Source organism: Ictalurus punctatus, chromosome 21 (assembly GCF_001660625.3).
Source record: "Ictalurus punctatus breed USDA103 chromosome 21, Coco_2.0, whole genome shotgun sequence".
NCBI lineage: Eukaryota > Metazoa > Chordata > Actinopteri > Siluriformes > Ictaluridae > Ictalurus > Ictalurus punctatus.
Genome location: NC_030436.2, coordinates 12,695,105 through 12,723,081, shown reverse-complemented (window position 1 = coordinate 12,723,081; position 27,977 = coordinate 12,695,105). Strand labels below are relative to the sequence as shown.

Sequence of the window (27,977 nt, the reverse complement as noted above, 5' to 3'; positions counted from 1 at the left end):
ACAGAGAATGTACTATCCTCGTTATCCAGTTACGCGTCATGCTATCGACCTTCAGGTCCAGTTACGCGCCATGCTATCGACCTTCAGGTCAAGATCTACGTAGCAACTGTGCTTATTTTGTGTAAAAGAAAGGCTCATTTATGGAGAAAATGCTTATTTCATTTAAATGTTTTGAAGACATTGCTTTGAAGACATGCATTTTTATTCTGAATTGCCTCTTTTACTACTAAAAAAAAATAATAATCTTGGCTTTTTCTTGCAGTTGCCATTTTTGGGGCCACTGTATGGTGCAGAACAGTTGAAGCATTTGTGACAAATAGTAAACTGAACTGAACTTAATGAGCAAACTTAGCAACACAACCTCAGCCAAAAGCAGGGCAAAGTACAATCTGTTCTAAAATAACGCATGAATACATGAAATAGGCCACTGTAGTTCGCGCTAATGACATGACTACAGAAATAAGTGCACTTAAAGTTGCATTAGGTAAGATTAGGCAAGATTATCTTCCAGATTAGCTCTCTAACAGTTAAGTAGGTGGGTTAGACATTTGAATGATTTTTTTTTAAACTCCTTGAGCCCACCAACCCCATTCCTGCCCATGAGCACAAAGCTCCGCCCCCAGGATCTATGGTGGCCCGTGGAGTAGAGTGTTTATAACATGACTAATGGGAGGCCGATCCAAACACATACAAGCAATCCAGACTGGAAGTCACTTTTCCAAATGCGTTTTCTCAGACACATAATACTTTTGTCCTGAGGTTATGTCTTAAATCATTATTTAATAATAATGTTCTATGTATATTTTCAGGTTATTTGTACAAGTAATCTTTTTTAATCATCTACTGGACCTTTAAAGTATGATACAGTACACAGGTACATAAATCTAAACAAATGTTCTTAATCCACCACAGAATACATGTATACAATACAGGACTTTTAAAGAGTAGCAGTAATGTATGCATCATGCAATTCAGTCAAGAAAAGGGTTAATTTGAGTGTACCCACTCCATAACTCACCAGCTTTTAAAAAGAAGTTGGGGCGGGTCGACTGTTGAGCTACACCGGAAAGACGGAAGTTTTGCAGAAGAACTGTCACAATGATGGAAACGTCTTTGTTTATTGCTAGCAATCCATTTGCTATAATGGTCCTAAAGACATGAGATCAAGAAACCTTTCTCATGGCCTCTAACAGAGACAGTGGTAAATCAACAGTGCTTAGGAATCACTAAGTGCCTGAGAGATGAAATACAGAGAATCACAGGCTCTGTGCTAACTGCGTGGTAACTGAGCAGACAAATAGGTCTCCTAGTGACAACACGTCAGCTCTTGTTAAAGGGAGACCCGAGGGCCAACAACAAAGTCCAACAACAAGTCCAAAATCAAGTCAGACAGAATGAGTTTCTTTGGCTCAAGAGGAAAAGAAAGGAGAGACAGGGGATGTGAGTAGTAAACCATCTGCCATTAGCTGAGGCTTAATGGCTCAATTTTATTCAGTGGCCTTTTGCAAGTTGTAGATATTCTACTTCTCATAAGAGTCAGATAAACCCAGTAAAGATATCAGTACCAGCATAAACAAGAAGGGCCATCATTTGATGACTTATGGGTGACAAATTATTGGTGCAGTGAGTGGGAAATGATCATTATACAGTTAATGTGATTATATCCTTCCTGTTTTTCCACTCACATCTGAATGTGCTGGCTAGAAAGACGAAATTTGGCACCTTTTGATGCCATTGTTGATATGAACTCATAGTGCAATGGGTGCACCTGGTGGCATTAGCAACATCTCTCTCTCTCTGTCTTTGATCAGTGCAGCAGAGAGGATGATTCTTTCTGCACCTCCTCTGCTGCTCACTCCATTTTCCCCTTAGGAGCGATTGTGTCCTCACTCCCCAGATGACCCCATGTCCATGGGATACTTATGGGATATTTTTAATTTTACAAATCCACTTCATTGTTCCTTATTTTTGTCTTGTTTTTAACCCACTCTCAGTTGCTCTGCATAGTAGAAATGTTAAAGAGGGCTTCATCTGGAAAGATTAAAAGGCATCATGGCATCAAAAGTAGGGCAGTGCTAATCAGGTTCAGTCCTTAGTGATATGGGAGAATACACACAGCTGCCTAACACGCCATCTAGAGGAGGCATTGTTTTACTGCACTTTTAACTGGTTAGAGCTGAGCTCAACATGAAGTTCCCTCGCACACTATTAACGGTACCACAGTAAGGACCCTTCATCACAGCCACCAATAGATAATTTAAATGCACAGTCTTAGTGTACATGGGTTTAGGAATGTGACGTTGAACTATAGTGGCTTGTAGGAAATCCCCAATATTGGCCCTCATTTATCAAGGTGGACACAAACAAATTCATTTGTAAATTGGCTGTAGGGGCATTTTCACACAAAAAAACATTGGTGTTCATGAAAAATCCTGTAGGTTTGGGGGAAATGTTGCTATCAAATGAGAGTTCCTGAGTGTGTGTAATAAGAAAACTAATTCATGTAAACCACAAGGTTTCAGATCATCTAACTGGCATGGATTACTAGACTAATCATTCAATTAAGACAAAATGCTGCTGTGTAAAAGGAGGACTGCTGGTCTGTCTATACGGTAGCCGCAAGCCAACGTACTGAGCTGGCCTTAGGCTACTGGAAGATTTAGAGCATGCCACGTTTAGGAGGGAACGGGTATTTAGAGAGAGTTGCTGAGACACTTAAAACAATTAAACATAGAGGTGATAGTTCGGTTTGGCCTACAAATACATTTACACTTTATTAACAATTGATAAATCAGGCCCATTGTTTGAATAACATATAATGCATTCAGACAACACAGCTAGCTAACAAGCTAGTTGCTACAAACAATCTAGAAATAGTTTCTTTACAAATTCACAGCCATTTTGGAAAACAGAACAGTGCTTTATAATTTTGCTGCAAGGTGAAAAACAAGAGAAGCACTGTTGCCTGAGGTGACAAACATGTCACATAGCTTGGGTTTAAGCAACAAGATGCAAAACACTGATCTGCAGCCACTGAGCGAACTGGCATTTTCATTCTGATGGGTTTGAAATGTATTAAACGCTGCTTTGCTAACCGCTTTGAACATACTATTAAAATTAGTGACCTTGCATCCTCTCTCTCTGTTAGGTAATTCCACTGTAACTGTGCATGGTGGAAATGTGCGATTCACACTGTGGAAATCAGCACAGTATTAATCATGCATCTAAATAAACTGCACTTTTTGAGCACCGGACGTTCCAATCTGCGCAACCCATAGAGTACAGTTTGGTGAACTCTGACCTGCGAATTCATACCACGTGATGACGTGTGACCAAAAGAAGATCAACTCATCATGGCATGACCTCTGCAGAAAATCCAAGATGGAGGAAGCACTGATTATAGCCGTGTCACACCATCCCGTTTTATACAACACAGCTTTAAAAGAATATAAAATCAACATCAAAGGAGATAGGGTGAACCCACAGCCTTCTCCTCTGCAGACGCTTTCATTGACTGGGGCAACAATAGTGTAAAAATGCCAGAATCCATGGATTGTGGATTAAAAAAGGCAATGCCTTGGGGCACGATGTAATATCTGGTTGCCGCCCACAGTTGCAGTGGTCTCCAAAGAAGTTTTGCATGCTAAAAGTCGAGTGTGACTGCCCCTTTAGAGTACATAGAGAGCACGCTGGTCCCATGATCACTTTCTTTTGTGTAGAACCTGCGCTATTACCAGGAATCGTCTGCACTTGTGAAGTGACTGATAGCTCCAGACCAACACGCATTATAGGTTATATGATTAAATGGGAAATGTTCTGCACTTATATACTGCCTTTTAACCACTGTTTCTCATGCACCCATTCACACATGAACTCACACACCAATAGCAGCAGAGCTGTCATGCAAGGCGCAAGTTGGGGTTCATTGTCTTGCCCAAGGACACTTCAGCATGTGGGCGGGGGATCGAACAGCCAACCCTGCAATTAATTGACAACACGCTCTACCACCTGAGCCACAGCCACTCCATATGATTATACAACAATGTTATAACCAATAAAAAGTACTCTTCAGTAGCTTTCAAATGACACCAGCCCCATGCTGCTGCGATCTCCAGGAAAGAGGCTATGGAATTCGGGCATTTTAGCTGACTTTGGAGCTCTAGTTCAGGTAAAAATTACACCTCAGGTGCTGCCATGGAGCTCATTATGTTTCAGCTAACCATTTTCCCCAGGCCAGAGACTTTGTTTATTCCATCAAATTCTTTTATTTATTTTTAAGACATGGTGAACCTGTAGTAAAATTTGTTTATAATATTAAACCTCTGTTTGTTGCATTTTTATTTATTTATTTAGCGTATTACAGACAAAAATGCACATTGTTTTGCATTGTTTATGATTTTGTTCAAAATATTCTGAGAGTCGAATTGAATTGTGAAGAAAGTATTCTGAATCGAATCAAACTGAAATGTGACCTGAGTGTATAGTTACACCTCTAAATTCCACAGTAATAACATTTATACAATCCGAGGAAGCAAAATGTAAGGTAAGAGAAGGCACTGTTTCCTGACTAAAATGATCAACATCTTTTTTTTTCTTCACCATTTTCTCCTCAAATTGGTCTTGCAAACACACCACTAACTAACTCTTCTATCTCCCCTATCATACAACAACAACCAACTAGGGAGGGTGGAGTCTAACATGTGACAAGACATGTGAAGCCAACTACTACATCTTTTCAAAAACAAGCTGCGTAACACAATTAGAGGAAAGCTCTCTCTGCCCTTTTCTGCATGCATGAGCTCACAGACACCCATCATTAGCTAGTGTCAGTGTGATAGACAGGGGAGAGTCAGTTAATGCCATCCCTCCCACCCAGACAGAACAGCCAACTTTGCTCTCTGGACTTTCAAGCACGATTGACAACGGCATCGTAGTATTGCTTAATTAACTGCTTAATCTAGCAGCTGTCACATACAAAAAAGAAGAAGAAAAAGCTGCAACCCAAAATACATGACATGCTTGGTTCACTTCCTGCAGTTAGGACAATTCAGAGTCAAATCACTTTCTCACTGCAAGCCAGCCATGCTGGAGCTCACTTAGAACCAGACTTGCTCAGACACTCTCAGACCAGCTGTTTTGGTCAGTGTGAGAACAGATTCTGTGCAAGGGGAAAAACACACCAGCACCCCATACAAACGGAGTAAACACTGCATACAGGCATGTGAAAGCACCCTGAGTGTTTGTTTTTCATGCATGCCAGATCCTTCAGCATGGACGCTTCAAAATACTCGAAAAGGCTTCAGGCGGAAAGCCATTAAGCCCTCATTAGCTTCTTTTGTCATCTTGGGAAAACAAGTTCATCCTGCTTTTCAAGTAGCACCTCAAAAGTCCACATCCAGTATTTGATACTTTTTGTCATGAAAATACAAATAGTAAATAGTTTGTACTGTAGATGAAATGAGCTACCAGAAATGGGGCATGAATGTAATGTGATTAGTCAGCATGTTGCCATGGACGAATGACTGCTCGTCAATGAAGGATGCATAATAATCTGAACACCTTCCCTGCCATTTAATTAAACAGTGCTTTTAAGGCCTGTGTTCACTCTCAGTGATCAATACTCTAGAGCAAATTAAACAATGTGACAACATGTCAATATAATCTACAGCAAGAAATGCCTAGTAAGTAAAAAGAGCTAAAAAGAAAGCTGAATGATCTTTGTACATAGGACAGTGAGTGAAAGTGAAAAAAACATCAAGTGGTTTTATTTCACCCAAGAGACTCTATTCAGAATGCAAAAAATGCATTATTTCTTGTATATAGTGTCAACATAGACAGAAGCAAAGCTCTAATCTTTAATATACTTAGAGCCCATGCATAATAAATACATGCACTTAGTGGGCACTCTATTTATTAATAATTATCAATTTAATGCAATTCTATTTCATTAGCAATAGTAATCCCCTCAAAAATGCTCTAAAGATCACAATTGGGACTAAAAAAAAAAGAATGAATACACGTGCCACGTGGTTTAAATGATGGCTTCATGAAGACAGAGAGATGACGCACAACAAAGGCATTGAGCCACTGTGAGGGCCTTTGTGTGGAGGAGGGTCTCAGAGGAGGGCAGGTGCCTCCAAACAGACCCATTATCTGCCTCTGCTGCATCTGAGCACTAAACACCTCCCCCACCCACCTATAATCCATCCATCTACTGCTTCAGCTCCACTCCTACTGTCTCTGAGAATGACAAACAAAGCCAAGACACTGCTTTATTATCGGAAATCAAGGTTTAACGTTCTGATTTCTTCAGTGTAACTGGCTGCACTGTATGGCTGTACGCTATACACAGAGTGTATATCAGAGTGAATCACTGATAATACATTTAGTGTAGCTATATTAGAAAACAAGAAAAGAAACAAAACAAGATGACTGAAATACAATAATGTGGTGATATTATATGTAATATCTTGCTGTGCCATGATGTGGAAAATGCTAATATCAGTTGACCATGATGACTAAGTGCATTATGCCAAATTTATGTATGTTAGTAGAGTTCATTAATACTATGCTAAAATACAGACACATTAAAAAAAACCCTATAAAACTTGAATTAGTGTATGAGCTTAAAAAATAAGAGGTGCAGACAAACTGAGCTGGCATGTGTGGAAGCTTTGCACCTGGTTTTATAGTTGTAGAAGAATAAAACCAGTAAATTGATTAATAATAAGACGGATAATTCGGTTGGGTTTATAATTCATTTAAATTTACTCATTTAGCAGATGCTTTTATCCAAAGCGACTTACAAATGAGGAAATACAATCAAAGCGATATATCACGCAGAGAACAATACAAGTAGTGTTACCATACAAGATTTATAATTGAGTTCTTGAGAAGCAAGGTGCGCAGAGTCGAGGTATAAGAGCCAGAGTAAGTTTTTGTTGTTGTTGTTGTTGTTTTTAATAATGTGGGGGTTAGCAAGTGGTGGGTCTTTAGCTGTTTTTTTGAAAATAGTGACAGATTCTGCGGTCCGGATTGAGATTGGAAGTTCATTCCACCACTGAGGGACAGTTATTCAACCGAATCATTAGCATTAAACCTGTATAACTGGATATGATGGTGGGAAATATTCTTAGTCTTTGTACCTCTTATTCTGAATGCTTACTCCGCAAACAAAACTGGTCTTACAGAGACCTGTTTGTGATTAAACAAGGTACTTCATGGCTGTTGAAAATGGGTGTAGCGTCCTATGTATCACTGGTTAGTATGGAAAGAATAAAACAGGACAGGGTGTGCGGCAGTAGGAAAATAATCAAGGATGAGCTGATGTGTGGAGTTATGTTACAACAACGACTAGATTATTTTCCTACAACACACCCTGAAGCGTTTATTACCTCTTATACCACAGCAATTTGACAATAATTAACATTTTTATATAATGAAGAACAACATGTTTCTTTTCATCCAACTGTAGTTGCACTTAATGTTGTGGAAATGACTGCAAAACAAGTTATCACTTACATACACTTACAGCTAGAATCATCAGTCCCTCATTTTCTCTTGAAGTTAATCAGACAGGATAAAATGTAACCGACACTGGAGACTCAGAACATTTCCTTACACAAAGACGCAGCATGTCAACAACACATTACTTTGTTAAGTAACACCATGTTTTTTTTTTAATCTCTTTATTATTAGGCTTACATCCGGTGTTATTGTAGAAACTACATAAAACAACGAGCGCATTAATATAAACCTGGGAGTTGTACCTGCACTGCTGTCAGAGTTACTATTCTAGAAAATCAATCAAAACCTTCTGACCAATCACGAATTCAAGAACTCAACAGCAGCATACTACTAATGTATTATATTTTAAATCCAAACTAAAACTGGAACTCAAAAATATTATGATATGAAATCCTGTCACATTAAAGAAAAAACAATTTTAGTGCTCCTTCTGAGCTACTCACTGTGAATATCTGTGAATCACATATGAATAACTCTGAGAGACTTGTTTCTGCGATGAGTCACATCATCCAGTAAGAAAAAGACTTCCCACACAGACATACACACCCCGTGGCTAGGAAGAATGAACAATTTATCATCAGCGCATAAAACAGATGCCGTTTCACTTGAAGATGAAACTTGGCATTAACAACTTGGCTATTGGAATTAACAAGGCGAAATCAGCGAAATATCCTGCGCATGTTTCAATGAGCCAGTCGTGTGAATGATTAATGACTGAGGTAGCATCGGCGATGAGGTTGCTCGATTTCTGAATTGCTAAATGGGTGAAATGTACAGTTGAAACCCTTGATTAGCTGCATGAGGTGAGGTGTGCTTGAGACAACACCTGTTTTGCATATTTGTGCTGTTGTGAGGGATTCTTTTCAGGCGGTTGAATAATTTTGAGACTGGAGAAGTCATTATAAGTTGCATTTTCAGTTGAATTTGAGGAAAGCATTTAAAGCATTCATTGTGCTGAACTATTTCAATTACTTTTGTTTGATTTGTTCATTGCAAACAGCTGAAAGTCTGTACATTTTCACAATAAACCTGATTTGCAATGGGGGTTGAATCATTTTAATTGCAACTGTATTTACCAGTAGAATAGATAATCAATGCAAGATATAAACACACCCAGACACACCTGCTCTTTGACCAAGCTGCTCTAGAGTCCAAGAAATGCAGCATTCCTGTGTCAGAAAAGCACAAGAAATTCAGGCTTCAAGAACACACACGCCACCCTGTATTACGGTCCACAACACTGTGTACAACAATACGAAAATTACTGTACCTACGCTTTTTTTTTTTTTTTTTACACTTGCATCTAAATCATTGTTCAATCTATGGTTGACCAGAGAAACACCTATTTTTAGATCACTATTATTACACTGTTTTATTATTATATCTAAAATAATCCAATAATGAAGCATAAATTGTATTAGAGGAAATTTATATTCCGTTTATTTTATTTTCTGCCAATGGGACTCTAACTGCACACCAGAAGAGACAAAATATTGGGCAAAGCCACAAACATGAATCAATGTGCCAGAAATACAGCTATAAAAAGCAGTGCCTGATGACTCAAGGGAACATGTACTTGAGCACATGGCCAATATTGTCATAACATCCATGGAACTGAATGAATGGGGGGGGAAATACAAACACATTCTGGAGAAAGGCAAGCTAAATGCTTAGAATGCTTGCACTGCACTTTTCAATGACAGAAAATAGTACAACATGCAACAGGCATTTCTAGCACTGGCCTATAACATGCATGTGCAGGCTCGCAAACTTGTTCTACATCTCTTGCACGTTTCTGTACATATTTAATATAGCGTTTAAACAGCAAAAAATATATACTTCAATGTGAAAAGCTATATGTGGCCATGTTGCAGCCTTTTTTTTTTTTTTGATGCATTAATCCCTCTTTTCCTGGTCTCCTGGCTTGACCTAGAACAGGATTTGGATTAGTTGATAGGTAAGGGGTTAGGGAGGCACTAGGGAGCATAGCCAAGGTCAATCATCTGTTCTCACACTGATATCACTCTTTCCCAGACACTTTATATTTCTCTGCTTACTTAATTGTCTGCTTTAGCAATTTCACTATAATCTCTACAGATCATAAATCTAGGGACCAGACTGATTTGGAAGAAACATTAAAATCCACTATTAAACCTCTGTATAGGAATTCTGAGGGCTTATGTATTCAGGTCCTGGGTTCGAGTGTTTTACACAGCTTTTAGATTTTTTGTATTTTTCTTGGCCTCATGGTGCATGCTAGAGTCTTGATTTCTGAAAGTATTGCAGCTAGTACAGACAGGAAGAGCTTCAGGGAAAATTCAAATCTGCACATGTGCACATTAATGGCAGCCATGAATTATGTGATGCTTGTAAACCAAGCCATCCATATATAACCTTAGGGAAACCAAAGAAAGGGGAGATTATATGACTGAGGCTTAGATGCTCCAAATGATTTCTTAAAAACTCATAAAGTGCTGAGTTTGAATGACAACAACAATTACACACAAGAAGAAGAAGAAGAGGAAAAAGAAGAATGATATTAATCCACAGGTGAAGACAAATGGGCATTTAAATAATCAGAGCTTTATAAAGCACCACTAATTCAACACCTCTCAGGTTGTCCAACAGAGAAGGCCTTAATGTCTCATGTTCTTCACACACCCCTTCATTGGGAACACAGCCAACCGGTTCCAACCATGAAGTGCTCTAAAACATGGGGATTGAAAAGGAGTAGGAGTAGGGGGAGTTTTCTATTACCAGATGGCAGAGAATAAGTCTCTGTGGACTGGATGAGATAATGAATGTGCAAAAAGATAATAGCAGGAGAACAAGAGATGGCCTGTGTGTACATTTGGTCTGAAATGTCTGTGGCTTCAGGTTAGATGTGTGAAATAAGAAAGTTCTGTTTTTCAGGTGCAGGTAAATCAAAGTGGCCATGAAAACCTGTGGCTTAGCCTGAAGTCTTGCGAACATAATGGTTAAACAAGAAGCAGTAAATAAGTTTAACTAAACATTGATGACTGACTCCTGAGTGCTGCAAGAAAAAAAAGCATTCACCCTATCATTGGGAATTCTGAGTTTCTGATAGTTTCCGGGGGGGGGCATACCTTCTCAATCACAGTGACACTAACCAGCCGTGGGCATCCCTGAGCTCATGTATGCGGAAGAAGGTAGACTGATCTTCTTCTTCTGAGTGTGTTATGCTGCCCTGTGTAGCATGAGCAGTAGCTTGAAAAGATGTGCTTGTCTGGCTTTGTGAGTCTCGGAAGAAACGCACAACAGCCTTCACACTCCCCTCTTGGTAGCTGTAGTATGATAGGGGAGAGCTGGTTAGTGGGTGGGAACTGGTGTACAACCAAATTGGGGAGAAAATGGGGTGCTGGGGATCGTTCATGCCTGACTCAGTTCATGATCTTAGCAGCTCTGACACTTCTTAAGACCTTTTTTTATATGGAAAGTAGGAAGTGTGTGGAATGCTAGATGATTGAGGAAAAATCTTTGAAGCACTGAGAGATGATGTTCTGCTGAAATCTACTATCTTTCTGGCCTGGGTAAATAATGGACAGGCAACCCTAAAAGTGTAAAAAAAAAACAAAAAAAAAAAAAAGAAAGAAAAGAAAGAAAGAAAGAAAGAAATAAAAAGACACCTTGTAATGTTGATTAAGCAATGTTTTATTCACACAAAAGGCATGACAGTTTTGAATATTAACTCCATTCCAATTCCCAAAACCCAATAAAGAAAGGAAAGGACTGGGTGTGGAGAGACGCAGCTGTACAGAACCATCAATGAGGAAGAACTTTACATTAAAAATCTGCCTAATTAGTCCTCAGGGAGAGATACATACGTACCCATGAGTCAGGATCACACACACTCTGGTTTGCCAGGCAGCCCATGGGGAGTGGAACAGAGCTAAACAGGGCCATTCACATGCTAATGGAAGCACAGCCCATGTGGTTACGGTTCTCAGGATATGAAAATATGGATTCAGAACCAGCAGAGAGCAAACTCAAGTATATTGGCCTGCTATTAGCCTCCCATTGCACAACAACAGAGCTGAAAATAATAATTAATTAGGAATATGGAGATGGAATATCCAGTGATGATGCAGAGCACAGAAACATGGTTAGTGCATTAGACAGTATTAAAATCCACATCGGGGGGCAGTGGTGGCTTGACGGTTAAAGTATTGGATTACTGATTGCAAGGTCGGGGGTTCAAGCCTCAGCACTACCAAGCTGTCACTGCTGGGCCCTTGAGCAAGGCCCTTACCCCACTCTGCTCCAGGGGTGCTGTATCATGGCTGACCCTGCACTCTGACCCCAACCTCCTAACATGCTGGGATATGCGAAGAGAAAAGAATTTCACTGTACTGTAATGTATATGTGACCAATAAAGTCTCATTATCTGAGTGCTGCGTGATGAGCATGAGAAATAATCTTGAATATATGTTCAGTTGAGATCTGTTACCTCATTTCGGCACAAAGAACACAATCGCATGGATTGTGTGGATATTTATCACTTGTGCATTGTTTTGGTGCCTTCATTTTAGTTAGCTTCCAGAGAGGTTAAAAAATAAACGTGAATTTCCATATAAAGCATAAACCAAAAAGTTTCATAAATGATTATTGGCACAGCATTCTGGTGCCAATGTGTTAAACAATGGAGTCGGCAGTGCCAGTGTGCATCTGCTTCCAACTCAATGTACTTTTCACTGTGCAGATTTTGTGTGGTTTTAAGCAAACGCAACAGTCAAACAGTTGTTCTTTTGCAAGAGAATAATCAATGGCTCGCTGTCTTCAGCCTGCTTCGGTGAGCAGGCAAGCTTTTAGTCAGTACCATAAAAAACCAGCAGGACCTCTGTCAGGATACATTTAAGTGTGATTTGGTTGCAGATTGTCTTACATATTAATGAGCCCGTCAGAAATCATTTCCCACTTGAATAACCGGCCACAGCGGGTGATGCCAGGGTACTCATGCCAAACTGCTGTTGCTGGCAAGTCAAACACCAATCATGGATACATTCAAAGTGCTCCCTGGCATCTAGTGTTTGATATGGAAACAGACAAAATGTGGAATAAGTGAAGGGTCTAGGTGAGCCTGATTCGAATCCAAGCAGGTAGCAGTTCACTCCCAATGGTGTAGATGCAACACAAGCAAAAGAGCACAGCAGCGGAGGCACAAGGGTTAACTCATTTAAGCCGATCTGCTATAGGCTTGGCACATCCACACTCCAAATGACCAAACCTGTTTTCACAGAAAGTCATTTTTAGCTCTTGTGATTGTTTAGGAAAATATTCAGAGGTACATGAATAAAAAATATATAATGAACAGATAACAGAACGGGCACTTATCTATCCGTAAGGCATCTGGAACATGGTACAACAAAGGGCATCAAGGAAAAGTAATGTGACCTCAACCATCCCCTCCCCTCATCACTACCTCTTTTTATGTCTCAGTTCCTCCCCCCGCCTCCACACACACACTCCACAGTCCCCCTCATTCTCTTCCTTTGTCCTTCCATCAGAGACCATGTCCCTGGGCATCTCTGCATAGCTGATTTGATGGGTTCCTGTGGTAAAGGTGCACAACCCTGAAAGTTTACGCTTTAAACTCAAGTTCTTGATGCCACCTTTCATCCATCGATTGCCAAAAGATGTCACACTCAGGCAAATGCAGGAACTGGAGTGGAGCCTATTTTGCAAAGTGCTACGTTTCATCTGTTCTTAATTACACTTGTGATGAAAAGCAACAGCATGCTGTAACGGTTGAATTGACAGAGACGGAGCCAGAGCCAGTCTTGTGTGGCAGTAAGGTTCTGCTTATTCCTTTTCACACAGTGGCTTAAGGAACTCTGATAAATAGACTTACAATATGTTACAAATCATACAGTTCATAAATAATACATGCATTATGGCACCTTGGACAAATTTTTCATTCATAGTTGCCTGACAGACAAAAGATTAAAAAAAAAAAAAAACTCCTTAACGACTTTGGAATACCAGTCCATACAGTCTTTTCCCCTGAATTTATGACTCATCAACCCCTGCTGTATTACCTCAGTACCAAACAAACCAGACCTTATTTTTTTCAAACATGACAAGGCTTATATAATAAGGATAACTAATGTGTCATTAGATGTCACTGGTCATTGTGACCAGTGAAAACAAACAGTGTGATCAAACTCTACATCTCTTGCAAACTCTTTTATGGAGAATGTTTGAATGAGTTTGGAAAAAAACAAAACAAAACAAAAAAACATGAAACAGGTTAGTTATGTTGCCTGGGTTCTGCTGAGAGGAGGATCCCTCTGGCTAGATATTAAATTTCTGAACGTTAATAACGTTCAGGGTTTTGTGTTACACTGTAATACTTTATGTACTCATCTTCTGTACTGTCTTTCAGGTTACACTATCGTCCTGGAGACTTGATATTCAATCCCACTGTATACATACAGTTTACGTGAATATAAAATTACTTTGAAGCTGATTTTATTTGAAGCCTGAATGCACGACTGTCAAGAGGACAAATATGAATGCATGGATTACGATTTGATTAATCAATCAAGGATCGAATCATTATCAAATAACCGCACCCGGTCTACTACAGACATCTAACATGCACTAAGATAAACATTGCCTCTATATTCGAGTCCACATACTGCTTTTCAAACACACACAGCTATACTCACCACACTGTGGCCAATGAGGGATTAAAACAACAGCTCACTTCTTAACCACAAGCCAACAAAAAACTAAAACAAAGGGCGAAAGGAGGACAGATGAGATATTGGCAACTACATAGACTGAGCTGAAGGGACAGAGAGATAGTGTGCCTCCTTATGCCATCCATACACACAAACTCTCCCTGAGAACATGTTCTATTGGCCTGTGCATTTGTTGCGTAATCCTAACCTTTACATCTGTAAGCAAAAGTCATTCTAAAGGTCGTCCAGTTTTTTGGGCTTAAAGAGTGCGTATGAAATTTGTTGTCATGGATACTGAAAAAAAAAATCCCCAAAAATGAATAGTTAATCACTCACATCACCATTTGCACATGTAGGGGAGCCATACTGCCTTGAATGGGTCAAACATTTCAATCCCAGTGTAAGCATCACACTACATTCCACTGTGCAGACTGTGTGTAGCACCAACACATAGAGAGTGGGAGAGAGAGAGGGAGAAAGAGAGAGAGAGAGAGAGAGAGAGAGAGAGAGAGAGGGAGGGAGACAGGTGGTGGCACTCTGGGGTTAAGATAAAAAGAACACATTTGGTGGCACAGCATATGCAATGAGCAACGAACACCAACCAAAAAGGAACCTTCTCATCACTACAGTATACGGTTTCGTACTGGATTGTATATTACCCATGGCTACAATTGTGCTGTAATAGTACCGTAATCAATTATTCCTCTGAACCCATTCAACAGTGGTTCATATGAATGGAGAACGGATGAGAGCACGGATGTCAAAACAGGATTAGTGTGTTGACAACACATGGAGCATCCAGCATGGCCATTTCAGAGAAGCTTATCCCCCCCCCCACCACCACCACCACCACCACACATACACACAGAGAATCTTGTAATGCTATCATTGTAGGGTATTTCCATTGACGTGTCTTACGGTAGCTAAGTAACACTACACCGATGGCTGTTTTTATTTTTCAGAACATTCAGGCAATGTCCCCAAAATTGTCCTGTATTACTATCACCATGGGAGCAGTTGATCCCAATAAAGACCCAAACACATTGTGTCTCTCACACACATAAAATAAACATGTTTAATACCCGAGCACGAAATCACATCAACACCACTGACATCCATTAATGCATACTCACCAGCCACCTGCTTCAAGCTCTCCTCGACGTCTCCGATTACCCGTCTCTAGTATGTCCACAAGATATAAAATCAGCCTCGTAGAGCCAGAAGATGATGGCAGTCTGGGATAGGCCGTGTATAAGATGGTCAGAGGAATGAATAAATGAAAGGCTTAGCTGGAAAAAAACAGCCATTCATCAGGCAGCTACAACAGAGCCAGTGCTGGTGGGTGTGAGGCTTTGGGATGCTGTACAACAACATGCATCCTCCTCTCAGAAAGGGATGAAAGGAGGGAGGGGCGACGCATGGAGGGAGGGGTGGAGTGAGGGAGCATGTTCGCTGCAAATCCTAAGGAGTCACATGACTCTGTCTGAGCTCTCCTTCAGGGGGGAGGAAGAGAACAAGAGGCAGTAAGGAATTTCAGTGCTAATGAGTGCAGTGCACAGTAGTGGGTGGTATCATCACAGCTGCAGTTCCATGCTAAAGACAGAAAGAGCTGGAAGCTCCTGCAGGGCCACCCACAGCACCTAGCCGTCTAATAGCAGCAATGCATTTCTGGATTAACCCCTGGATTCATCTACGGTTTCTGAAGGACCTGTAAAAGAGGCACAAATATAGAACAAAGCAGACAGGCAGAGATGTCCTTGTGGAGAGAGTTAGATAGTGTAACTGACTAACAAAAAAAAACTTTCTTAAAAGAAAAGCCCACACTGCAACACGTTAAATATGTTTCTACTGAAATATTTGTGATGTGTTTAGTGATTCTGCTGCTAATTTGTTGGTTGGTGCTGTATTTTCAATGTTCCTGTGAGAAGTTGTCAGCTGTGTGCTGTGCTAATGTCATGGGGACATTATGATATGACGTTTAATAGGAGAAAAAAAAATTTCACTGAGCTCAAACACAAGGGATGAATGCTAAAAACAAACTATATAGCTAACTACTGGTGTTAATAATATTTAGCTTAATATTAGCTAGTATTGCTAGCGAACCTAGCTACTAGTCTTTAAGCATAGCATAAAGTGTATAATAATAATAATAATAATAATAATAATAATAATAATAATAATTCTATTACTCTGATCATTTGAGCAAACCTGGTTACTGCTATTAATTACACAGTATAGTTTAGTATTAGTTTAGTATAAACTAACCCTGCTCGCTAGCAATACAGTGTGTATTAGCATGTTTGCACAGTCCTGTGCTCCTGTAGATGACCACCTTCGTTAATCTTACTAAATTATGTATTTTACGTGCAAATCAGTATTTAATGCTAAACAGCGCGCCAAATGTGACGTCACCTGTTCGTGATGTGTCGTTCGCGAATGAGTCGACTCTTTGTCCGGCTCTTTTAAGTGAACTCTGAGAGTCGACTCCCATATTTGAAGATTACATCTCCTTTTTTTTTTTGCTTAAAAATTTGCGCTCATCTCAAGATTAATAACCACATTAATTCCTTTAATAACATAGAAACCAACCATCAGTTGAATCTTAGTTGTTTGGCGCATCATATCGATGTATAATGTATGTAGTGTAATGGGGGAGGTGAACAAACATCTTTAAAACATCAGGTGCAATAATACTGATACAGGCATACTTACTGTATTTGTCAATGCAAACATATAATTGCTGGTTTTACGTAGATCTGTAAGTATAATAATATTTTATTAATCAGAAGAAGAAGGTAATTTTATTAAATAGTTTAAGTGATATGTCAAACTCTAGGCAGATTTTTTTTTTTTTTTTTAAATTACGGTTATTGTGATTGGCTGTAGGACTCGCTGCAGCACTGGTGGGCGGGGAAATATGTACGTTACCTTGCTGGAACTGATTTTATTGGCTATTAACATCGCTGTAACAGGAAGTGGTCTAGTGATCGGAGAACGCATAATTGAGTTTGGATCCAACCAACGGTTGATTTCTAGATGCATGTTTATACATAAACATAATAACATGTTAACATAAATTCTTATTTTGTATGTGTGCTGTTCTGCGATTTTAAATACATCCACGTTTTACGTACACCACCGAGACTTTATTTAGTCATTCAGCGCAAATAGAGACACACACTGCCCTCTGGTGGCAAACTGTTCATCCTGCACTAAATGCACTTCAACTTTGTGTTCCTGCAACCGGCAGGAGTTCTGCTGCAGAAATTAATTCAAATGTAGAAGGAAGAATTTTATTTCTCGGTTAGAAAAGATTATATTTGAAGCATCAACACTTAATTGATAACGTGCCTTTTAGTAGAAAACATGTACAAGTACATTAATTACAAAATATATTTGTGGTACATGTAGTTACCAATAGTCTCCACTAGATGGCACGACTGCCTGACATTTTATTTGAGTACTGGAGCAGTTCCATTGATATGCAGTAAATAGCGTCTACGTAAAATAGCAGAAGTAAATTCCAAACTGTAATTTACATTAGAGTATTAACATAGCTGTCCCATTGTGCTCAGTATCTCATCACTTTATATCTTCCATTAAAACTGACAAATAACTATTAACTGTATTTAGTCTAAAGAAGTAAATAAGTGTTTATGGCAGCGGTTACTAGGAACATTTACATTCTGTACTGTGGAGACCATCTATATTTCCAGACACGAGTACATTAGTGATTCAAAATCAAAAGTGAAACATTCAATACTCTGGTATCATTATTCCTAATGACGTTTCTGTAAGAACCGGACACAGAGCTCAATTTAAATAAGGTTTATTTGCATGTTAAACTGATTAAGACAAAACCCAGAATATATGCAGAATAACTATACTCCTAAATGTTTTAGAAAAATAAAACACTTCCATGTTAATTATACAGATTAACCCTATGCTTTGACATCAAGCATATTATTTCAATAGATCATCATGCATTTAAGCTCCCTGCATTTCTTTTTAGTCACACACATAAATCCAGCCACTTGGGACTACAAGGACACGACCTCTCGTTTAAGACACGATACACACCACAGTGATTCTCAAGCACTAGAAAGTCAAGCGGGTTTAGTAGATAATGAAAGCTAGGGCTGTACGTTTATACAGGACCATGCAAATATGGAGCGTGACGACCCGCCCGCCTTCAGATGCAGGAACAGATACTGCCTTCAGTTTAGCTGATCTCTATAAATACCACGTGTTCATCATCCACATTACTGCTTTGTGCTGTGTGCTCAAACATGGAGCTTCCACCAAGTGATCTTTACACAACTCAAGTGCAATCTTTGGCTTGAAGGTTAATTAGTGAACAGGTTTTACAGCTGCATTTAGAAAGGGTTGGGACATTTGACCCAGGTTTATTAATGTCCCCTTCTCATGCTGGAACAGAAGAGACTTGGCATGTCTGGAGCGTTACTTTTGCAATAAAGGGAAAATTTTTTGAATACATGTTCAACGCAGAATACAAATTTTAAAAGATTTCCTCTTTTTTTTTGGCACGAGGGACAAAACACTTACCACCCCGCAAGATGTATAACATTAAGAAATACTCAAAATATCCATTTTATGAAACAATTAATGGAAAACAAAGATGGTATTGACATGAATGGTCAAGTCTAAACCATTATACAATGGGGGGGGGGGGGGGGGGGGGACGGACGGACAAAAAGACACCCACCCATCTAAACACAGCCTAAATAAAATCCTGCTAGTACATGAAGGCAACAGGAAACTAACACTACAAAGGGCAAGATTTGAATACTGTTGCACTAATACGATAGTTGAGAGGCTAAATTTAGGATCTATTTAGTCAGAGTCGCAGTTAGTGCATAAGTGGCTTTTAACATGAACAATAGCTGCACAACATTTCAACGCTGTTTGAAACCTTCCTTTTTGTCAAAGCTGTGACCTTTTTGTTTGCAGACCATTGTGGACATCATATAAAGTCATTTTTCACTTCATTGTGGTGTTCAGGAAGCTGCAGTACTGCATACTGAAATGCAATGAAGCTCTCCACAGAACAATAGTTCTTTAATGTATGACTCAAGTGAAAGGTTAGACCCTAACACACTGTAGAAACGGCAACGCGGGAGTCTTTATACCTTCCTTCATTTTTTTTCCCTCATTTCCGTACCTCTTCTTCACCCTGAATTAGACCCGATATGTATGTAATTTAGTCTCGTGCAATCAAAAAAAAAAAAAAAAAAAAAAAGGAATAAAATAAAAATAATTAAAATGTTAATCAGCTACTAGGATAGCGTCTTTGAAATATGTTAAGGCGGAAGCTGGGAGACAGGCAGTAACTGATGCTCTCCTCCACCTCCTGAACACGACGCTGGAAGCGACAGCGATCTCGGGCATATTCTTCCCACGGACCGTGCCGCTCCTCGTCACTGCTGGCGTAGAACTCCTCCACCTCCTCGATGAACGTCACCTGCAGCCAAACATACAGAGACGATGCTTAATACTTGTGTAGTTCTAGGAGAGAAAATCATAAGCAACTTACTGTTTTATTATAGACATTTCGTTACACTGTTGCAAAAAAGAACCCCCCCCAAAATTCTTCTATGCCAAAACACCAACTCGTAATAAAAATGCTGACAAACAGTTGCTGTGTAAAACTATTTCCTTATCAAATTTATGACCTCCGGTAAAATGCCTGAGGTAAACACTGTCACTATGCTGACACGAAATTCACGTAAATTCCAAAAGAACAAAGTACAAGTGTTAAATGTAAATGTTTTTCATAGAGATGTGCCTTCTGCCCATTTTTATACACGAGTACATGGAGTTAAAAAGATGTTCTGTTAACTGCGAGAAAAAAAATTGCACTGTAATCCAGTATAATTTGCCTGCAGTAATTAAACTTCCCTCCTGTCTGAAGTGCAATTATTAAACACAAAGCTTTACTGAGTTTCAGCTCAATATTTCAGCCTGTAGTCCAGCTGTAACAGATCTAGTGGGTTTCTTTTTTTTTTTTTTTTTTAACTTTTTATTAACTTAAGAGTGAGAAGTGAACAGGTTTTGATGGTGATAACAGAAACTGACTACTTTTACAGATGTTCAACACCTATCTAGTTTTACAGCATTAGATGTAACTGTAAATGCATAAAAAGCACTGTGCGTTTTAAATTATATATATATATATATATATATATACATACATACACACACAAGTTTGGAATTGTTGATAAACTGCTGAGTGTAGAAGTAATAAAAACACTTCAGGACATGCTACTAAAAATCACACCATCCCATGTGTGATTATTTGCCTATTACAACAAGTTCTGGGGTGTTTCATCACGCACGTAATCCAATGGGCCAAACATTGGCAGTTATAACTTAGAAAGTAAAATTTTATGGAGGTGTTACACCAGGGCTACAGGCACAAACACTGAGCAGACACTCGGTAAAGCTTTTGTTGCGATTGTAATGTTTCTGTTCATTATTTCTCTCTATTACATCTGTCAAACACAAAACACTTGCAGCACTGAAAGAAGGTACGTTTCAGAACAGCGGAAACAGACAAAGACATCGGTTCCCCTCTCTTAGCAGTTCACAGAATATCTGGACATTAAAGCTTATGCATATTTAAAGAAGACATATCGCTAGTATATGTATTTATTTTAGATACACAAACAAATGATCCAGTCGTCTACCATGGGGGAATTAGAAAGGAGCCATTTAAAATGCTTCACATGCATATACACTCTTACCATCCCCTTTATTAAAACACCTTCATAAGCTCATGCATATCTAATCAGCCAATCATGTGGCAGCAGTTCAATGCATAAAATCATGCAGATGTAGGTCAAGAAATCAGTTAAAGTTCCAGCCAAACATCAGAATGAAGAACAAGTCTGATCTGTGACTAGCATGGTTGCTGGTGCCAGATGGGCTGGTTTGAGCATTTCAGAAACTGCTGATCTCTTGGGATTTCTTTCTCTCTCTCTCTCTCTCTCTCTCTCACCCCCCCCCCATTAGAGTTTACACAGAATGGTACAAAAAACATCCTGTGTGCAGAGGGTCTGCAGGCTGAAACACCTTGTTGATGAGAGAGATCAGAGGAGGATGACCAGACTGGTTTGAGCTGACAGGGAGTCTATAGTAACTAAATAAGCACCGTTTACAACCATGGCGAGCAGAAAAGCATCTCAGCATGCAAGAAACTTCAAATCTTGAAGTGGATGAGCTACTACGGCAGAAGGCAACACTGGGTTCCACACCACTCAGCCAAGAACAGGAATCTGGGGCTATCATGGGCAATTTTCCCTCTAATATTTTACAGCACTGAGAAAATAAACAAACATTCTCGGAGCACAAATTTCAAAACTTTCAGCAAATATTTATTCTGTGGCTTTACTGAGGTATATATGTTTGTGGAAAGCCTCTCTGACAGCAGCATCTAAAAACAGATTGGGGAAAAAAAGTTAAAAACCACCAAATGATTACAGCAATAATAAATAAACATTTCGAGGCACTAAACAAATAAGTTTCTTCAATCTTCTATCTGTCTGTTTAACTTCAGTGGTTATAAACTTTGTTTATTTATATACAATCCCTTGTTTTTCTTATTTCTGCGGTTCTTTACACATACACCAAAATAGTAACCGAAACTTTAAACAAAATTTAAAGTTTCAGTCAACTAATTAATAATTACTTTATACATTGTAATAATGAGATGCTTAAGAAATTATTAAAATTGTTCTAGGCTTATACAGAAAACAGTAAAAATATTGCCCAAGTCAAGAACATTAATAATAAAACACATTTTTGTATTGTAGCCTAAACTTTTCCCCATCTGCTCTTGTCTGCTTTCCAGTGGTTGTAGACCGTGTCCAGATATACAGGACCCTCTGCTTGTATAGACTGGATTCTCATTAGCTGATAAAATGGGTGGTCTCGAGGTCGGTTTCGTGATTTTTGTCTCGATATGATTAATCAGACTGAAACCGCGTTCACAGCCTACACTAGATGCTTGAAATGTACCACAAATGTCAATGAGCTGTACAAAGCTCAGTGAACTCCTCACATTTTAGTGTTCAGGATTATCTCAGCAAAAGTCCGCAGCACTCCCATCTACCATTTTTCCTTAATAGTGAACTTGAACTTCTTGTACTGCTGACAGATACATTGTGTAGAGTTTCTTCTTTTCGTTTAAGTCATTTCTGATTGCTGTATGCTCGCCTACTTGAGGCGGGAGGCAGTAACCGCTAAGTTTTTGTGCGCAGCCTAAAATTGTGCTGCACAGGTCCTTCAATTAGTCTGCGCGACCGCTCAACATTGATCATAGGCACAGACTCACCCAAACTGGACAGTTGAATATTATTGGGGGAATTATTATTTTTTTTTTTACCTCCTCTTTTACAAATCTTCAACCTTTCAGTTTGGGTGAGTCTGTGCTCACGATAGCCTCAGATTCTTGGTCTTGGCAGAGTTATTATATTGTTCCTGGCAGCTCAAACCAACCTGGGCATTTTCCTCCGAGTCTCTCTCATCAGCAAGGCATGTCCACACGCAGAACTGTTGCTCGCTCAGTGTTTTTGTACCATTCACTGTAAACGCTAGAGACTGGTGTGTGTGAAAATCCAAGAAGGAGTTTCTGAAAAACTCAAACTAGCCCTTCCCAACATCCATGCCACGATCAAAGTCACAGAGATCACACTTTTTCTTCATTCTGATGTTTGATGTGAACATTACCTGAAGTGCTGGACCTGTATCTGCATGATTTTTTTTTTATTTTTTTGCACTGCGCTGCTGCCACATGAATGAATAATTAGAAAACTGCATGAATGTTCACTGTAAGTACCATTTCATATTCCTCGAAAATGACCTGATATTAAATCAAAAGGAGAACGTGAGGAGATGATGGCAGACGGATGGTCCACTGTAGTGACTGATACAGTGCATACTTCTACAATTACACCTATTGTCTAAGACTAGACTAGCATAGAGTCAGAGATTGAAAATGGGCCAGACTGATGATGAATAATGGGCAAAATACTCATTCACGCTTCCCTGGAGAGAGTAGAATGGAAGTGTTGCATCAGAAGACAGGAGGGGGGGGTGGTCTGCTTGCACTGCTTTACATCATTCCCACATCATTTCACAGCTGAGCCTTAATAATAATGATCTAAATTCAGCCTGTGACTACGGATGCTAAAGCTAATAACCAAAAATGGGATGTGTCACACATCTAACAAAAATGACAGAAGATAAGAATTTTCACTGTACGTCTGTACTGGCTAAAACAGCAGTATGTAGAAAATTGCATCTTAACTTATCAGTTAGCTTTACAATAGGAAAAACATTCAATATGTTTTGTGTTCCAGAGAGACTAGAGGTGTATACTGTTAATTAACGACATGTTGTTGAACTGAAGGAAACCTACACGATTAAAAGCCAAGTGGGGTTAAGTGAAATGTAAGTTTATATACACAGACAATTCATTTTTCTTTTGTATTATCTAGGTAGGTGGCTATAAAATTTGGCTCACATCCCTTCCTTATCTTCCAAAAGGCATTACCTACTGCATCACTATGGTTTCAAATATAACATTTACTCAAAGCCCTCTCCAAAACAAATACCTAATCACAAGTAAAGAAAACAGGACAAACCTTGACCATGACATACCATGTTAGGTAATGTGTGAATTTCCAGGCCTACAAAGTAAGTGCTGAAAATTAGAGACATCACACTAACCTTTTTCAGCCTGACGACTCCAGCACTTCCGAGGTTTTGGACAGTGGCTGCCTCCGAGAATCCGCTGTCCATCCTCTCCTCCGCTTCCTCTTTCCTATAGAGCAGAGGCTCAACCGATGTCTCTTTCTTACAGCGCTGTCTGGCTGGCTGCAGTGTCCTGATTGACGCCTGAAAGTTCAGGAGACTGTAGGGATCCGATGAGCAGGTGAAGGAGTTCCAAAGTCTCAGGCTCTCAGCTTCGTCCATCGATAAACAGGCCTCTTCGCTGGACTCCATGTCTTTCTGGGTTCCTCCAAGAGGTGCAGGAGGGGATGATTGGGAGGAACACAGAAGGGAATCAGGCTTTACTGGCGATCCCACAGGGGACAAGTTCACCGCAGATGCACAGAGTTTCCGGGACGTCTGAATAGGAGCCGTGAAGTTGCGAGGGTTATAGGGGTCCCTGGTTTGGCACAATGAATTCCACAATCTCTCGTTCTCCGAGTCAACTTCCTCAGATTCTGAGTCCTCCTCGTCCTCTTCATCACTACCCTCTAGGTCCTCGGAGTCAGAACAGCTATCCAAGACGTCGCTGTCAAAGCCGTCGTCGTCATCATCACTGTCCCAAACGCTATTGTCTTCCATGTCTGAGTCGTCGCTGCAGGGACTGCCTATGATGTATGCGATTGCCTTATTCTGACAGCGAGGGGTGGACTGAACTGGCAAAACCTCATGTACAATCTCCAGCTCAGTATTTTGCACTTTCTCCTCCTCGTTCCCCTCTTCGTTCTCAACCCTCTCGCAATGAGTATTCCCTGCAGATTTGTCCTCCTCTCCTCCGTGTCCATGATCGCCAGCCTGAGAAGCAGCAGAACTATCAAGGTCCACCAACTCACAACCAGCATTCATTCTACACTGCCTTGCACTGGCACTTTCTTCCTCCAAACTAGAGTAGCCATTGTCCTGATCCGGGGTCAGAACTGCCACCTCGCTGCAGGCGGCAGCAGCTCTGGTACCGACCTGATTCTCTACAACACTGTGTTCACGAGCTGACGGAAGGCAGTCCGAGTTTGGAAGGAACTCCAGCCTGGTTATGTGAACGCTTGTATGGTCAGCTGACTCTTTGATGCGTGAAGGTCCAGCACATTCGCTGCATGTCCATTCAGCCTCATCGCTGTGTTCCAACGGTTCTACCGGCATATCAGCTGCAACAGCTGACCCCTGGCAATCCGGTTCACAATGACCATTACTGTGGTGCCCTCCACAATGCATGGACTTTGTTTTAGCATCAGCAGATGTTCTAGTCTGGTACAAAGCAGGAGTGTTTCGAGGGTCGTCAGAGCTCCAAAGTCCCTGCCACCACCAGGTGTGCGTAGCTCTCGTGGTTGGACTTGGGTACCAAACACCCAACTTGGGCTGCATGGGCTCAGTGTGCTTTCCTTCTTTTGGTGCCAGAACCTGGCTGAGAAACTTCCTCATGGATGCAAGGTACCGGTATTCTACCGGGGCTGTTTGTTGAGCCTTAGAATTCATATTCACGGCATCCTGAATCCCTAATTCCCTCAGAGAGTCTGCTGTCAACCAGCTCAGAGTTTCTGCATCGCCGGAAGTGAGAAACCCGCCGTTTTCATGCCGACAGTGAACATAAGCTACTCGCAGGTGAGTGGAACTCTGGTCAGAAGGCATGAGGTTATCAAGACCTGCCATTAGCTGGTGTCCAAAGTCAATATTGGATTTTCCTGCCTCGGTGGACCAAGTCTGCGTTCTTCCAGGCAGATATTTCTGAAGAAGCGACCACGCAGGCCTCGACACTGCTGACAGCATGCTAATCCACGAGCTAGCCCAGCTGTCGTTCCCCACCTCAAGGCTAGCAGTGGTGGTGGGCCCTGAACCCCTCTTAGAGAAGTGATCCTCTGAGCTCATATTTCTATACATTATTATATATTAATATTTTCCAAAATATTAAATAGGGTTATGAAATTTAAAGCACAGAAGAAGAAAAAACAACTAACGTTTCTGGTAACTTAGCTTGTGAGCTAGTAAAGTTTTTTTTTCCGCGGTGGGAGGTGTTCTCTCCTGTTCTGACAAGCCTAGCTTAACAGTTAACTTAAAAATGTTCATTAAGACTTTAGACGCTAACTAGTTAAATTACCCAAAAATACTAATAATACTTGTGTCAGAGTTACAGTTACAGCTCCAGCTGCTAGCGTTAGCTAGCAAACGAGTCGGAAACCTTACAATTTCACGTGCTGCTAAATATTAGCTACTGAAGAACTAGCAAAGTCAACGACAAAGTGTCGCAGTTCAGAATACTGTCCGTGTTTAATATAGTCAAATCCCCAAAGTGTCCATAGTGTTTAAACGGCAACGACATGTTGCCGGTTAACTCTCCATGCGACCCAGCAGCAGTGAAGGCAGTCGGCGCCCATATTGTCCCCGGCATTCGCCATGTTCCTATTAACAGCAGCTGTACACTGAGGATTCATCAAACACGCACACTCACTGAGAACGGGAGAGAAGAGAGAGGACGACTGAATGATGAAGATCGAGCTGACACAATCCATACTTCCCAAATCGGACGTCGATATACAAGCCATCTTGGTTTTGAAGTCGATACTGAAGCTAGATCTGTCGCTGGTGAAGATCCTCCTCTTCCGATAAGAGCGCTTGAACGTGAAGCTGAGTTGGCGCTTTAACGAATTAAACAAGCGTTTCTTTTACAACTCGATGGAATGTCTCATTCAAAGAAAAACAACAAATCAGCGAATAATTGCTTGTTATTGAAACAGTTGTTATTTGCCAATAGACCCAGCGGTGGTTTCTCCTGTTCCTCCTTTTCCTTCTCTTCCTCAAGGCTAGCAGAGAAAAGCCCAGCGCAAACAAGGGGAGATTTCATCAGAAAGGTTAAGGGACCGTTAATAAACTCCGTGGTAATGAAGGCAGAGTTAGGGATCGTCGTAGAAATGCAGTCGAACGCGCCCAGTATGTTAGTGATGGGAAGTTCAGATCATTTTACCGACTCGGATCTTTGATTCTCGTTCAGCAAAAATGAACGGATCTCCGTTCTGATGTTCCGATCTCCGTTCGGATCTCTGATGTTCATTGAAATGTATGTATTGCTACAGAAATGATTACAGTTTTTGTTTAAATAATGAGCATAACATCATACACTATATAGCCAAAAGTATGTGGACACCTGACCATCACACCCATATGTGACTCTTTCCCAAACTATTGCCACAAATCAAACTGTATAGGTGGTCTTAGTATGCCGTAACATAAGAGGCTCAAACCTCCTCATAACAGATGAAGAACCAGTGAGCATGTTCTCAGCTGGAGGAGACCGGTCGTGTCCTCTTTACCACGGTAGCTCTACTCCCTTAACACACTTCTTTACCCATTCTAAAATGTATCCTTTATATCATTATGCGCTATACAATATAGGGCTGAAATGGCATGAAAAGTTTACAGTATGCTAAAATACACTTTTACCCTCATCAAGAACTCTATGCATATATAAATTGGATGTTTTCCCCATTTAGTGAAGCATTTTAAAACTCTTCTATTGTATTCTACCTTAAACAGGCTACAGTACAATTTTTGTTAATGCCGTCATTATGTATCTTTGTAACATTACAGTTAACACGATAACCAGTTCAGATTTCCTTAAATCCTAACATCTTGAACAGTAAATCTTGTAGGAAGGAGCCTTTTGTTTGGATAATTACCAGCTTTGTCATTCATCATTACTCCTCCCAGGACCGTATTAACATTAATGACTATAATCAAATGCAGCAACAAACACTGCTTACACAAAGTAGCAGACACGTGGCCAAACACACAGGCCTGATGTAATTCTGAACACTGTAGGATGCTAACAAAGCTGGGTGAGGGCCACAATCAAGGGGTGAAGGACTTTTCACAAATCCATCAGAAATTCGTAAAGACGTGTACTCAATGTCCACTTTATTAGGGACACCTGTAAAAACTGCTCATTTGTGCAATTATTCAATAAGC

At 40.2% G+C, this 27,977-nt stretch overlaps 2 protein-coding genes across 3 annotated transcripts in view; both read right to left on the bottom strand.

Moving 5' to 3' along the window:
- plekha6 (pleckstrin homology domain containing, family A member 6) overlaps positions 1-15,522 on the bottom strand; it is a 103,010-nt gene extending 87,488 nt beyond the window's left edge. The window contains exon 1 of one of the 2 annotated variants that reach the window (XM_053673997.1): positions 15,365-15,522. The gene's annotated coding sequence lies outside the window, so the exon portion shown is untranslated. The remainder of the gene's footprint in view (positions 1-15,364) is intronic. The other variant, XM_053674001.1, reaches the window with a different exon arrangement.
- Positions 15,523-18,044: 2,522 nt separating this feature from the next.
- Positions 18,045-26,870, bottom strand: LOC108254899 (uncharacterized). Its single transcript, XM_017450339.3, has 2 exons — positions 23,982-26,870; positions 18,045-19,713 (listed from the first exon to the last, which is right to left on the bottom strand). Exons 1-2 carry the CDS (start codon positions 25,893-25,895, stop codon positions 19,522-19,524), a joined length of 2,106 nt encoding a protein of 701 aa, XP_017305828.1. The 5' UTR covers positions 25,896-26,870; the 3' UTR covers positions 18,045-19,521.
- Positions 26,871-27,977: the final 1,107 nt, after the last annotated feature.

Coding starts and splice junctions, on each gene's coding strand:
- LOC108254899 (XM_017450339.3), bottom strand. CDS start 25,895: ATGTATAGAAATATGAGCTCAGAGGATCACTTCTCTAAGAGGGGTTCA. Junction 19,714..23,981: donor GAGTCGTCAGGCTGAAAAAG/GTTAGTGTGATG, acceptor GTTTGGCTGCAG/GTGACGTTCATCGAGGAGGT.